The sequence below is a fragment of the Emys orbicularis genome, chromosome 11 (assembly GCF_028017835.1).
Source record: "Emys orbicularis isolate rEmyOrb1 chromosome 11, rEmyOrb1.hap1, whole genome shotgun sequence".
Classification (NCBI taxonomy): domain Eukaryota; kingdom Metazoa; phylum Chordata; order Testudines; family Emydidae; genus Emys; species Emys orbicularis.
The window spans coordinates 78,270,344-78,285,422 of record NC_088693.1 but is presented as its reverse complement, the minus strand read 5'-3'; the positions used below and the strand labels follow the sequence as shown (position 1 = coordinate 78,285,422).

At 44.1% G+C, this 15,079-nt stretch overlaps 1 protein-coding gene across 1 annotated transcript in view; it reads left to right on the top strand.

The window, feature by feature from the left end:
* Positions 1 to 15,079, top strand: part of PCNT (pericentrin) — a 251,434-nt gene that overhangs the window by 110,110 nt on the left and 126,245 nt on the right. Inside the window, exon 22 of the mRNA XM_065413237.1 lies at positions 12,201 to 12,365. Coding sequence (XP_065269309.1) covers positions 12,201 to 12,365 — 165 coding nt within the window. The remainder of the gene's footprint in view (positions 1 to 12,200; positions 12,366 to 15,079) is intronic.

The following is a 15,079-nucleotide window of genomic DNA, read 5'->3' as shown; positions in this document are numbered from 1 at the left end:
AAACAAAATCAACAACAAAAGACACACACATATACTGGCATGATAAGCTAAGCTAAATAAATATATCAGACCTTCATTTTCCTTACAGGTTTTTTTAACTGAAAGATTTTAAACGTCCATTGTTATTTAATATGTGCAACCAATACTGACTCATTTTAATGTTGCATTATCTATTTAAGGGAAGGGAAATATTGTCTTGAAGTTCAATGTGAGAATAAGTGGACTATTTTGAGCAGCACTGACTTTTTCAGTGATGCGTAGGCTTCTGAGTAGCTGTCACTTTCGAAAATGATATTAAAGTTCTTACCTTTTTTCCTTAAAGCTTTGCCCACTTCTTTTGTTGCTGTGTATGTACAGAAGGAAGCAAACATCAGCAAGCTTCTTGAATGAAGTCCAAGAAATGTTTTTAATTACGCTTCTTGGCTAGTGTTAGTGGTTTTTTGTTTCCAGTTACTGCTGAAATACAATAGAAACTAGCTTTTTCTTACTTCAGCCATGCACCACAGATGTTGTAGTGAGGCCTCAAATGACTAAGATTTCATTATTGCAGTATATACTGCAAAAATAATGAAACACATTTACAAGTGTGCTCTGAAGAGTCACAAATCATTAAAATTGAACTTCACCTAAATACATCTGACAAAATAAATGAACAAAATACTTTTCTTTTAAAGTTTTAAACTTTATTCTTTCAGCACTGATCCCTATGTGTATTCCACTGTAGGTACTCATGCGCTTTATGTGCCTGAGACTGGAAGTTTCTTGCTGGCAATGTCTGGTGGTCCACATCTATGCGCTTGCTCTCCTCATGTTCTCCACTGAGAGTATAAGGGGCAGTGTGGACTGGCAGCATTTCCAGTTCTTTTGTACTGCTGGATGTTCTGAGACAGCGCGCTCCAGTGTCCAGAACTGCTTCTCTGTCTTCAACCTGTGAATATTGTACATATTTTTTTATAGTTATCTACTGTTAGTTTGCTTAGTATAACTAGTTAAAAATCCCCTCCCCAATTCTGGGAGCGCTCCCCAGTATGGGGTTAGGTTATGCCCAGGTTATCAGGCTTTAAAAAACTGTATCTCTTGCACGAACTCCTTTCTGGTTAGCAACGATCATCAGCAGTACCTTTACTGCCTTGGAGAAACTGCACTTTGCAACATGCCAAACCTGGCAAGTGCAGGAATTCAGGCTGAGGAAAAACTTTATGGAGCATGCATTGAAGCCCCAGTCAGACCCGGGCTTGGGGGATCCCCTTGTGTATCTGGTAGAGGTAGCCAGAAGTGTGCCTCCTAGCACAACGATGTCTGACTCAGAAGCAGGGAAGAGCAGTGCCAAAGACCTTACTCCCCGGGCTCCCCAGAAGAGCAGGAAGCACTTCCATAAGCATAGGAGCAGATCCCCCTCTAAATTCATCTCAAAGAGGGGATCCCTCCCTGACTTTGAAGTCAGGCAAGTCTTTGCACCCTGGTCCCACGGATTTAGGTCCATCTTAGTCTCATGGCTCTGACCAGAAGGCATGTAAGAGCAGGAGTACTTCAGTACTGACCTCGACATCTGTGATATCTACTCCAATACTGGCCAGGATTAGGCAGCGGAACCCGAAGGACAGAGAACTGTTGGTACCAACCAAGAATAGTCAGCGAGACCTCAGCATATTGTCTGAACTGCCAAGATCTCATAAAGAACCATCTATCACATCGGCTCCAGTGGTGCCCTAAAGGGATACACACTTCTATCACTCTGGAGGATATTTTTCGTCCTTTCGGATCCGTAATCTCCCATAATGATGGAACCAGCTCCCAGCAGAAAGATTTTGACCCCAACAGTTGACAGGGACTTACTAGAAGGGAAGTTTGTCCCTTATCTTGTCCACCAGTTGTCGCATCCCCACTCAGTAAGAACCACCAACACTGCCTATGGAAATGCACCCGATATATCCGATTCCCCTGAAGTGAAAATATCTAAAGGGCCAACATCACCTCAACTGAGAGAGGTCAGCCCAGAGGGGGGATTGAGAATCTGCTGGGCCACATCCCAGCCTCATAAATTGGAACATTCTCCTCAGGACCAGTGGCACCCAGTGTCTTGGGGGCCTCCACAGCCTACTTTCGACCCCTTGAGCTGCCCTTACTTGGGGTCCATGGGACTTGTACATATGGGTATCATGACTGCATGTCGTCCTACCGGGAGTCTCATCACCCTTCTCCAAGAGATCAGCCAGAGGTTCCCCCAGAGCCCATGGAAAAGGGGGAAAAGGAACTGGAACTGTTGGTACTACTGGTACTGACAGGGTATCATCCTCATCTCTTGAGGAGTCAGTTGATCCAGCATCACTGTCTCTACTGGATGATCGCAATTTCAAGAGCTGTTGTGGAGGGTATCAGAGAAGCTCCAGGATCTCAAGAGAAGGTTCAGGGGATACACCACAAGCTCCTGAACATCATGCAGCTGACGGGATTTAGTCTGGTAGTGTTCCGGGATGGCTTCATTTGCTGAGAACAGCCAAGAGCCATATGGTACAGCCTGCCAACATGTACTCTCAAGAGGGCAGAGAAACAATATGTTGTCCAGTTAAGGGAACAGAGTTCTTATTTACTGACATTGCCCCACACTCATTGGTTGGTCAGGCAGTCACTGAAAGCACCAGGCAACAGCTCCCAAGGGATGCTCCAGCTGATGAAGAGGTCAAGTGCTTGGACCATCTGGGGAGGGGAGATTGGTATTCACAGCCACTAACCTTGAATTGTGAACATTCAACTGCCAAGTGCTGCTGTCCTGATATGATTTTAATAACTATTTGAAGTGCTTGGAGTTCAAAGATAAACTCCCACAAGAAGATAGGGCTCAATTTCAAGCCCTTTTTGATGAGGGAAAGTTGGTGTCCCGAACCTCTGTACAAATCACCATGAATCTTGGCTACACTCTTCAGGTTCCCTGGGGTCGTCCAAAATATGGGATAGGACTTGCCCTTTCATTAAACTAACCTTTTCAATTAAAAGACAGACCAGTCTTTGCACTTGCTAAAAGACTCCAGGACAACCCTGCTTTCAGGGCGCACATACAGCGGCCCTGTTAAGAAAGTATTACAAGCAGCTGTACAAGCCCAGGCTGTCGCCACAACCCTTCAATTATCAGCGATCTTCTGAGCTGCCTTGTAAACAACAGAGGGCATGAAAATTTAGATTGATTGCTCCTACCATTTCCTCTACATGCACCCAACCTTATCCCCCAGCCAACAGATCTCTTTGATGGCATCTTGAGTGCTGAGAACCTTCAATAATGCCATCTTTACCGGATTCTGGTGTCCGCTTTGGTGGCCACCTAGCACAGTTTGCCCACAACTGGAGTGTGATAACTGCAGGCAAGTGGGTGTTGAATATCATCCATTCCAGCTATACCACTGAGTTCACCTCACCATCCCTCCAAAAACCATTTGTGCATCCCTCTTCAGGGACCACTCTCTCAAAGAGATCCTCCTTCAGGAGATAGAATCTCTTCTTAGGAGAGCAGGAAAAGAATGAGTACCACTTCAGTATCAGGGAAAAAGGGTTTTATTCAGTATTTCCTGATTCCCAAGAAAAAGGGAGGATGGAGACCCATTTTTGACATCCAATGCAGTATTTTTATTTGCAAATTGAAATTCTGAATGGTCACACTGGCATCAGGAATTCTGTCCCTGGATAGAGTCAGTTGGTTCACAGCTCTCAACATGAAAGAGGCATACTTTCATGTAGAAATCCACCCGTGTCACCAAAGGCACATCAGGTTCTTCTTCGAGCGCTGTCCCTGTGGGTGCGGCACTTCAGGTGTCGGTGCATCCCGGTGCTGTTGATCGGAGATTTTCGATGACAGTGTCTGTCTTGGTCGCACATGCACAGTGGTCATCTTGCGGCACCGTTGGTGCCTCATCTAACACGCACGCAACCTGAGCCCTCCAGTTATTTCTCAACCGTTCTCGGCCTGAGGTGGAGCTCTGTAGCGGTGTCAATGACAATCTAGGAAAATAATTAGGAATAGTTTTTCAGTGACAGTTAAGTTTCAGTTCGTTAAGAGTTTAGATAGCTTTCCGTCTCCCTTTTTCTTCTTTCAAACCCACCCTCAACCTTTCGTTTTCTTTTCGTTTAAAAATTACCTCAGCGAGGGACATTAAAAACATGCCTAGTTCACCAGGCTTTAAAAGATGCATCTTGTGCAAGGACACTATGCCTATTTCTGATGGCCACTCACTCTGCGTCCACTGCTTAGGGAAGTTGCACATACTGCAAAAGTGGACTCACTGCAGCAACCTCAAAGCCAGGGCCAGGCATGATAGACATCTCTGCCTAAAATTTATTGTCATGGAGAAGTCCCTGCAACTAGGCTCTGACCCTGGACAACAGGGCCCCTCGACAGGAGACTCTCCAGGAACCTCATAATCTGATGCGACAAAAACATTCTTCCTCAAAAAAACCAAAGAAATGATCCACATCTTCCCCGCAGGGAGAATGCTAAAAAGAAAATTGTCTCCTGCATGATCACTATCCTTGGTGCCGACCATGCCGAGTGTGAGCACCTTTGAGGCACCGTGAACCTACGGCACTGCCTGCACCGTGACCTCTGCTGGCAAGGTTAAGGAGTCAAGGGGCAAATACAAGCCAACCTCTTCCTTCACGGCACTGACAATGCCACTGCAAGGGGTGGCACCGCAGCCATCTCCAATAGCAATGCCTGGCAGCATCAGTGCCATTATCAGTATTGGCACAGTCTGAGAGATCCAAGTCGGCACCAACGGCACAGGTCAAACTGCCGCATGCTCAACCAACACCGAACACTGTACCACAAAAATCGTCAGCACCGACAGACACGGCACTGAAATGAGCGGAATCTCACCGCTTCGCAAAACATATTGATATGGTGGTGTCGTCCTCTCCGGCTCTCCGTTGTTCGGCACCAATGGCTCCCCAGTGCAGTTGTCACTGGAGCAGACAGATTCCCCCATCACCCCTGCTTTGTCAAGCGATGAGGATGATGACCAGGATTCTGGTGACCAGATTCCTCACCAACCAGCATAGGACAATCTAACTAGGAGATACAGAGACCAGTACGCCTGAGACATGCAGCCTTGGTATGGACATAGAATCATAGGACTGGAAGGGACCTTGAGAAGTCCTCTAATCCAGTCCTCTGCACTCATGGCAGGACTAAGTATTATCTAGACCATCCCTGACAGGTGTTTGTCTAATCTGCTCTTAAAAATCTCCAATAATGGAGATTCCACAACCTCACTAGGCAATTTATTTCAGTGCTTAACCACCCTGACAGGAAGCTTTTTCTAATGTCCAACCTAAACCTTGCTTGCTGCAATTTAAGCCCATTGCTTCTTGTCCTCTCCTCAGAGGTTAAGAAGAACAATTCTTCTCCCTCCTCCTTGTAACAACCTTTTATGTACTTGAAAACTGTTATCATGTCCCTCCTCAGTCTTCTCTTTTCCAGACTAAACAAACCCAGTTTTTTCAGTCTTCCCTCATAGGTCATGTTTTCTAGACCTTTAATAATTTTTGTTGCTCTTTGCTGGACTTTCTCCAATTTGTCCACATCTTCCCTGAAATGTGGTGCTCAGAACAGGACACAATACTCCAGTTGAGGCCTAATCAGTGTGGCGTGGAGCGGGAGAATTACTTCTCGTGTCTTCCTTACAACACTCCTGCTAATACATTGTAGAATGATGTTTGCTTTTTTTGTAGCAGTGTTACACTATTGATTCAGATTTAGCTTGTGGTCCACTATGACCCCCAGATCCCTTTCTGCAGTACTCCTTCCTAGGCAGTCATTTCCCATTTTGTATGTGTGCAAAGTCAACTTCATCTGAAGAAACTTCATCTGAAGGCGTGGCTCCACCATGACGGTTTAACCTGCTCGGAACAAGTAAAACTGGTGTTAGTAAACAGCAGAAAATCAGCTATGCAAACCACTTACATACAAAAATGAAAAAGGTTCTTATGATACCAGAACAAACATGTATCTGTGCTCTCAGCACCACTCCTGTTGGTCTTGGACTACAATATTAGACATAAAGAGCTCAGGGCTTTCCACAAACTTGGCTAGGGTACAACTCGCAGCCATTACCACTTTTTACCATAAGACTGATGGCATCTCAATATTCGCAAACCAGATGACAAAATGCTTTCTCACGTGCATACAGAATATGTACCCAGAAATACGCAACCCTATGCCAGCATGGGACTTAAACCTGGTGCTCAGAAGTCTGACCAGAACCCCATTTGAACCGTTTGCCACCTGGTCTCTACTTCATTTATCAATGAGGTAGCATTCTTGGTCTCAATTACATCATGTGACAAGTGAAATAGGGGCTCTCATGGCTCATCCTTCATACACCATATTTTTCTTGGACAAAGTCACCCTGAGACCACGTCCAAAATTTATACCCAAAATATTATAATCTTTCCACTTCAGTCAACCGATTCACGTGCCTACATTTTAACCCAAACCCCATGTGAATACATAAGAGGTTGCTCAACATACTTTAGACGTCCAACACACATTAGCGTTCTACCTGGACAGAACGAAGCCTTTCCAAAAATCCCCCAGGCTTTTTGTTTCCATGACAGTGTTCCAAGGGCTCTGCAATATCCACACAGATTATCAAAAAGGGTTTCCAATTACATCCATATGTGTTATCAACAACACCAAACAGAACCCCCAATCGTAGACATATGCACAGCAGCCCCATGGCCTTTGAACACACATTTACAAACCATAATGCAATTTTTCAAGCTTCAAACTCAGGCACAATGCTAGGTCTATGAGTGCTAGCCTCCACTATGCATACAACTCCGAAGCTGCTTTCATCTGCAGAAGGGCACTGCTCTAGGGTCACCTGAAGTGGAGCACCCACAGGGAAGGCACTCGAAGAAGAAGATAGGGTTACTCATCCTGCGCAGTAATTGAGGTTCATTAAGATGTGGATGCTCCACTACCCACCTTCCTTCCCTCTACTTTGGAGTTTGTAGTAATGACTGTATGGTGGGGAAGGAACTGAGGGTGTCGGGTTGCACGTGCACTAGATGAGGCGTCAACGGACACTACTACAGACTAGATGATGAGTGACTTAGATGGATACTGCTACCGAAAATTTCTGATCAATGGTGCCAGGATGCACCAACACCTGAAGTGGAGCACCCACAGGGACACACATCTCGAAGAACCTCCATTACTGCAAAGGGTGAGTAACCCTCTCTTTGTAGTAGCTCCCAACCACTGCCAGTAAGGGTGCTTCCTTTTGACCAAACAACAACACCCTGAGTATTTAAGAAAGTGTTGGCAGTAGCAACAGCACAAGGCCATCGCAGTGGCTCCACCATCTTCCTATACCTAGATGACTGGCTCCTGACAGGCAGATCCTGTCTAGAAGTTATGGCATCCACATCATTGCTGCTCCATATCCTAACATACCTGAGAATCGGTGTAAACACAGAGAAGATTCCTGAATCTGATAGAATCATAGAATATCAGGGTTGGAAGGGACCTCAGGAGGTCATCTAGTCCAACCCCTGCTCAAAGCAGGACCAATCCCCAACTTTTTTTTTTTTTTTTTTTTTGCCCCAGATCCCTAAATGGTCCCCTCAAGGATTGAACTCATAACCCTTGGTTTAGCAGGCCAATGCTCAAACTACTGAGCTATCCCTCCCCCAAAATACAGACTTCATATGGGAGACCTGGAGTCAGTGAGGGTGGGAGCTTATCGGTCCTGGACAGGTTCCACTTCATGAGGATGTTAATCTACCAAGCCGTGCCCAGTACTTGAACATCAGTTTGGGTATGCTTCATGCTATTGTGGCATCTGGTGTCATGTACTTACATGACCATTGGCAAGTCTGCACTGACTCTGAATAGTGTATGTGCTAAGCAATCACGCCATGACGATTCCTTCCAAGGTTGAAGGCCTTGCTGAAGTGGGAGAATATCCCAGGGGTGTGTGTGTGTGTGTGTGTGTGTGTTTCTTCCCTCCCACACCAGAAAAAATTATAATTATGGATGGCTCCCTATTAGGCTGGGGAGCCCACATGGATGACCGCACAGTACAAGGCACTTGGACACCTCAGGAGACCCGAATGCATATAAATATCCTGTGTCTAAGAGCAGTCTGGGAAGCCTGCAAGGCATTCTTACGGCTCATATGATCTTGATATATTCTGGTAATGTCAGAAAACATAATGACTGTGTTCTATGTCAACAAGCAGGGAGGGGTGAAATCCATCCCACTGTGCATATACATGGTGAACTTTTGGGGCACCACTTTACTCCATCAGCGGTGTACCTTCTGGGTGCTCACAATTCATTGGTGGAAAGCCTCAGTAGGGATTATGCCACCAGCCATGAGTGGAGAACTACATGATTCTGTAGTGAGCAGCATCATTTCTCAGTAGGGAGCCCCTACTTTGGGACCTTTTCTCATCCCAGATGAAGAGGAATTGCAGCATGTTCTGTTCCAGAGGAACTCAGAGTCATGGTTGCAAGAGTGATGCTGTCCTACTTTCCTGGATGGGTCATCTGAGGTACATCTTGCCTCCCATCCCACTTGTTCTTCCGCAGAACTTCAAGTTACAACAGGACACAGTGCTAATCATCCTCATTGACTCCCAGGTGGCAGATGTCAACCTGTCCACCCATCAGCATCCAGTCTGTCCTGGATCTGTTGACCCATGACTGCAGCAAGGTCAAACATCCCAGCCTGGTCTCTTGTCATCTCCTGGCTTGATATTTGGATGGGTTTCACAGCTAGAACAATCGTGTTTGGAAGTCGTTCAAGCCATTCTTAAAAATACCAGAAAGGATTCCACCAGACAATAATACATAGTCAAGCGGAAATATTTCTGTATGTGAGCCCAGCAACACCATATGTCCCATGAGACAGCAGACATCCTGCTATTCTGGATTTATCTTCTTGCTCTGAAGACTGTGTAGCTTTCCTTTAGCTGGCTAAGTTCACCTAGCGGCAATCAGCACATGCCCACCTACTAATTGATGACTACTTCATCTTCACTCAGTGATAGTCAGGTTTCTGAAGGGTTTGATTAGAACAGGGTCGGCAACCTTTCAGAAGTGGTGTGCCGAGTCTTTCTTTATTTAGGTTTCGCATGCCAGTAACGTTTTTAGAAGGTCTCTTTCTATAAATCTTTAATATATAACTAAACTATTGTTGTATGTAAAGTAAATAAGGTTTTTAAAATGTTTAAGAAGCTTCATTTAAAATTAAATTAAAATGCAGAGCATCCCGGACCGGTGGCCAGGACCAGGGCAGTGTGAGTGCCACTGAAAATCAGCTCGCGTGCCGCCTTCGGCAAACATGCCATAGGTTGCCTACCCCTGGATTAGAACCTTTCCACCAATAATGAGACCAGTTCCACAATGGGATCTCATTTAGTACTCTTGGTATCATCTAGGTCGCTGTTTAAACCGTTAGCTACGTGTTCAATGTCCTAGTTGTTGATGAAGGTTGCCTTCCTTGTTGCCATCACTTTGGCCAGAAAGGTAAGTGATCTTAGAGCCCTTATTATTCCTAAGGGAATTCTGCACCAAAAAATAAAAAATTCTGCACACAGTATTTTAAAATTCTGAATATTTTCTTTGTCAAAATAACACAATATAATCACTCTGGTTTCAATTATTTCTCTAATTTATTTAAACTGCAATACAATGGATGAAGAATCAGAGTGGGGAGCATTGGAGAAAATCCCCAAATGCCCTTTCCTAATAGTAATGTAGCTAGGTTTAACCCTTTCTTTCTAGTTATTAGTCAACAAATATATGCAGCCATAAGCTCAGAGTTACATCATAGGCAACTGAAGAGCAAGTGAGGGCTGGAGAATCAAACTCAAAATTTATATTGGCTACCGAACATCTCCAGAAAGGTCAGTAGCAAACAGTTCATGGAGCACACTTTGATAGGAAATTTTTCAGTCCAAAAATTTAGACCAGTTCTAATCACTAAAGCACCATAAGCATTTATAAAGCCATACTGTCCTTTACACCACTCTGGCAATGCAAAGGAGAATTAAAACTTTCACACCTGTTTTATACTCCTAGGGGAATTCACAAAGACAATGGGAACAATTCACTAAGCAAGCAGGCTGCTACATTCTGCTCTGATGGGACAGAGCCTGCCCCACGCCTACCTCCTCATAAACACTCTGAAGCCCTTCCATGCCAAGTGTGCCGCAAAAGTGAGCGAGAGGAATAGAGTGTGTCTCTCTTGCACACTCATGCACGACTGCCCACCCCTCTCCAGGTGGTGATTTATGTCTCTACCGGCTTCTTTGGGCGCCCAAACCAACCTGCTTGCACTGCCAGGGAGAGGCGCGTGACTGCTCTTGCGCCTTCCCTTTGCTTCCCTGTCAGAAGTCATTTTTCTGCAGGGAAGCAAAAGAAATCTGTGGGGGACATAAATTCTGTGCATGCGCAGTGATGCAAGAGTAAAGCCTTATGACCAATTTACCATATACGGTACAGGACAAAGTCTCACTACGGCTGCACCTGAAATTCACCCCTAAAGTAGTTTTGGATTTCCACATAAACACATACCTGTTTTCTTTTCCCTAAGCCTCTTGCCACCAGTGAAGATAAGAGACTTCATTCCCTTGATGTGAAGCATAATTAGCTTTTTACCTGCAAAGAATGAAATCTATCACAAAGCTGCCTCCATTGTTCATTGCCATTGTGGAATGAATGAGAGGACAAGCTATAGCCTCTCAGACTCTAAGTGGATTTTGGGCTGTATTCTACTTTTATTTGGTGAATTTTCCTCTCCCACACTGTGTGAGGGCTCATTCTGCTAGAGCACAAGCAGCTTCGTTAGCATTGTGTCAGAAGGTGCCCCTGCTTGGTATTTGCAAAGCAGCAATATGGAATTCAGTTTGTACCTTCACGAAACATTATGCCTTAGTTCAGGCCTCCACAGCTGATGCATTCTTTGGTGTGGAGGCCCTACAAACATCTTTACTGCCTGCAGCCTTGCACCTGCCTCCGGTTTTCAGTCACCCACAGTGGAATACACCTAGGGATCAGCACTTGAGGAAGAAAGGTAAGTTATTTACCTTTATAGTAACGAGTTCGTCAAGATGTGATCCCTATCTATATTCCACTATCCGCCCTCCTTCACCTCTGCTTCAGATCCTATCCATTGATTCAGGTTAGAGAAGGAACAGGAGAGGTGATTGGCCAATACCGCCCTTTATGCCCTCGGCATGGAGTATGAGGAGAGCAAGGATGCAGGCACTGACCAGTGGGCGCTGCTAGGAAAAATCTTCTGGTCTCAGGCTCATGTAGTGCATGAGCATTCACAGGCAGAGTGCTCATAGGGACCACGCATCTCAAAGAACTGTTACTATAAGATTAGTAACTTCCCTTTTTTATGATACATTATTTTGCTTTTTCACTCATTGCACTGCAAAATTCAGTAATGAGCAATGGGACTGCTAATCATAAGTGCAATTTTTGAGAGTTTGAATGGCAATGTCCCCCTTGCAAAAGTTGTTTACTTTTGGGGAAAACCTTAATTTCCTTTGGATTTGGGGGGAGGACCTCTAGGTTGACCTGAAAATATGTACTGCCTGTCCCTTTGGGTTTTCTGTAGAAGAAGTATATATATGCCTGGGAAGCTAGTTTTGTTGGTCAAGTGAAAATTCTCATGCTTTAAGTGCCTTGATCCTGGAAACAGGATTTCCTGTCAGTCTAATGGCCGCAGTGATTCAGTTTACAAAGAAGAATGCAGCTGAAATTTTCCTAGAAGCCCAATATCACTAGTCATTGGGTAATTGTTATATTGTCTTAATGAGGCACAGCTGCCATTTGTTTGACTACTCTTTCTCTGGTGTATTTCCATGAGCCTTATGGGCATCAGAAGAAGCAAGCGGGTGGTGTGCTCTCCCAATCTGAGTTGATCATTAGATTAACTAGGCAATTTGTTTCGTAGTACTTTGGTGTCAAGCTCCTCTCTCAGAATCCTCCACCTCCACTTCCACCTGCCTGTATCTTTGCGAACTTGCACAGAGATAAGATCTGGATTCCTTCAGTAAAGATGGAGGTGGAGTATGGCAGTTCACACCAGCTGAGAATCTGGCCCTTAGGGTTGGAGGGAAAATCACTGTGGGATTTGGGGGTGGAGTTATTGATTTTTCTCAATAAAATTGATTAAAAAATCTTACAGATGTATGCCTCTGCCTCTGCCTCTGAAGTGGAAACTGTGCGAACAGGTCTCCTAGCTCAGTTTGAGGAGGTGAAATTGAAGCAGCAGCTTCAATTCCAGGAAGAGATTGAACTGCTCAAATGTCAGTCAGAGGTATTATTGGAACAGCAGATTACACAGCTAAAGGTGAGGTCTAAGCTAAAATGTTTTTTAACAAATTCCAAAATTTATGTTCCAAAATGTATGCAATTTTCTGAGGTTGAACAATTATTATAAAACCTTTTCCCCGGATTGTCTTTATAAAGTCCTAGAGACACACAAGTTGGAAATGGAAAAGATAAATCAGCAATTCCTAAGATGGTTTTTGGGCCAGATTACTTGCTAGTCACATGAGTCTAACTCTTCTGATTGTTTGTCAATTAAATCACATTAAAAGGGACTAAAAATACATTGTTCCTAACATCACTTCTTTATGTAAGCAGTTACTGTATTTGCCACAGAGATGCTATGCAATCATGAATGGGAATTGATGTGGTCCATGAGGGAGCCTCTGTTTTAAGATGTCTTCTCCTTTTACTTTTCTCCTTTTTGCTTTTGGGTAAAAGCGTTTAAAATTTTTTGTAAAACGTTGTACATGTACTTTGTAATGAGGTGTATTCTAAATTGGAGAACAACCCAAACAGTGCTGAAAAAAATACTACAGTAACTCCTCACATAAAGTCATCCAGGTTAACATTGTTACGTTGCTGATCAATTAGAGAACATGCTCATTTTAAGTTGCCCAATGCTCCCTTATAACGTTGTTTGGCAGTTGCCCGCTTCATCCACTGCTTGCAGAAAGGGCAGCCTGTTGGAGCTAACTGGTGGGGGCTTGGAGCCAGGGTGGACCGGCAGGCCCCCATCAGCTCCCCTATGTTCCCTATGCGGCAGTCGTCCAGCAGGCTATCAATTGCCGGGCAGTTCAGCTGTCCCTTCTCCCACTGCCATGTGCTGCTCCTGCCCTCTGCCTTGGAGCTGCTCCTGGGAGCCTCCTGCTTGCTGTGCGGCGGGTGGGGAGAGGGGGGAGGAAGAGGAAGAGGGGGACTAATGTCAAAGTGTCTCCCTTACCCCATCTCCACAGAGCGGGCGGGGGGGGGACACACACGACAGCGCTCAGAATGGAAGGAACTTGCTGGCAGCAGCTGCTGTCTCAACTTGCTGATCTACTTAAAAAGGCAATATACTTAGAGTGGGGTCAGCGTACTTAAAGGGGCAATGCGCATCTCTCTCTCTCTCACACACACACACACACACACACACACACACACACACACACACACACACACACACACACACTGTGTGTCTGTCTCTCTCTGCCATGCTGTTTCCCCTCCCTCCATTCGTGCTGCTTTGTAGAGTATGAGGCTACATTAACAACAATGTGTTAACCCTTGAGGGCTCAGCCGAGTGCTAGTTCATCATTTATCAGTAAGGCATTCCCTGGGAAAAATCCCACCCTCTGACTCCACAACCTCAACCAAGCTACACAATCATCATTGCTGTGTAGAGTATTAAATTGTTTGTTTAAAACTGATACTGTGTGTGTGTGTGTGTGTGTGTGTATGTATGTATATGTGTATATATAAATTTAAAAAAAAAGTCTCGTCTGGCGAAAAAAAATTCACTTAATGTAACCCCCCCCTCCCCCATTTACATTAATTCTTATGAGGAAATTGGATTCACTTAATATCATTTTGCTTAAAGTAGCATTTTTCAGGAATATAACTACAATGTTAAGCGAGGAGTGACTGTATAAAAATAATGTAAACCTGGCATTTTGTCCTTAACACTTCAGTTTACAGTAAGGTATTAAAAGAAATGGCCTTTGTAAAATATCTATTCAGAGATAAATGCACGTGTCATAAACACGATCATGCATTTAAGGACTATATTTTACCTTCAGTTGTGATTTGCGATATGCTTGTGTATGTTAATATGAAAACTTCAGTTTTTTAAAGAGATTTGTACACATTTTATCCCATTTAGCATTTGGAAGGATGGAAAGAAGCTGATTTCTCAGCAGAACAAGTCTTTGAAATAGATCTGAAAGTACATTCTACTTCTCTGACTACTTCTCTGTCTACTTCATGACAACTAGCTTGATATAGAGCAGTGATACTCAGACTGAGGCTTGCAAGCTGCAATTGGCTTTTTAATGCATCTCCTGCGGCTCTTTGCAGCGCATGACATGTGTGATTTAATTATTAACCAGTCAGGATACATTTACTGTGTTGTTAACCTACTGTAGTTGATAAAATAATACTTGGTCAGTCATTTTGCTGTGAGAATAATTTATATATATAAAAACAAAATATTTCCCCTGTGGTACTGTTACAGTACTATAGTAAATGAAAAAATGAGTTCATGCTACTGTGGCTCTTTTAGGTAATGTTGATTGCTAAGTTGGCTCCTGAACCACTGAGGTCTGAATATCACTGACAGAGGCACACTTTGTAATACTGGCAGTGTGAGATCTTCATTTTAGAAGTTATAAACCAGTTTTCAGCTTGCTTAAATACAGATTCTTCTTTGTGTAGTTTCTGTATGTATATTCCACTTCAGGAGTGCATGCACCCCATGCTTCTTTGATCAGTCTTTTGATAGCTGCGTTTGTTCAGTCTGCACATATGTCCTAGCTATCCTTGTGCTCCATATCTAGGGCAGTGTCGAATGTGAGGGAGATTCCCATGCCTGAGCCATTCTTTTTAGGTGACACATCTGAAGAACCATCCCAGATTAAAGTGTCATGAGAGGAGTTTTTTTAACAAATTAATAAACTAAACAGTAATAAGTCATGAGGACCAGATGGTATTCACCCGAGAGTTCTGAAGGAACTCAAATATGAAATTGCAGAACTATTA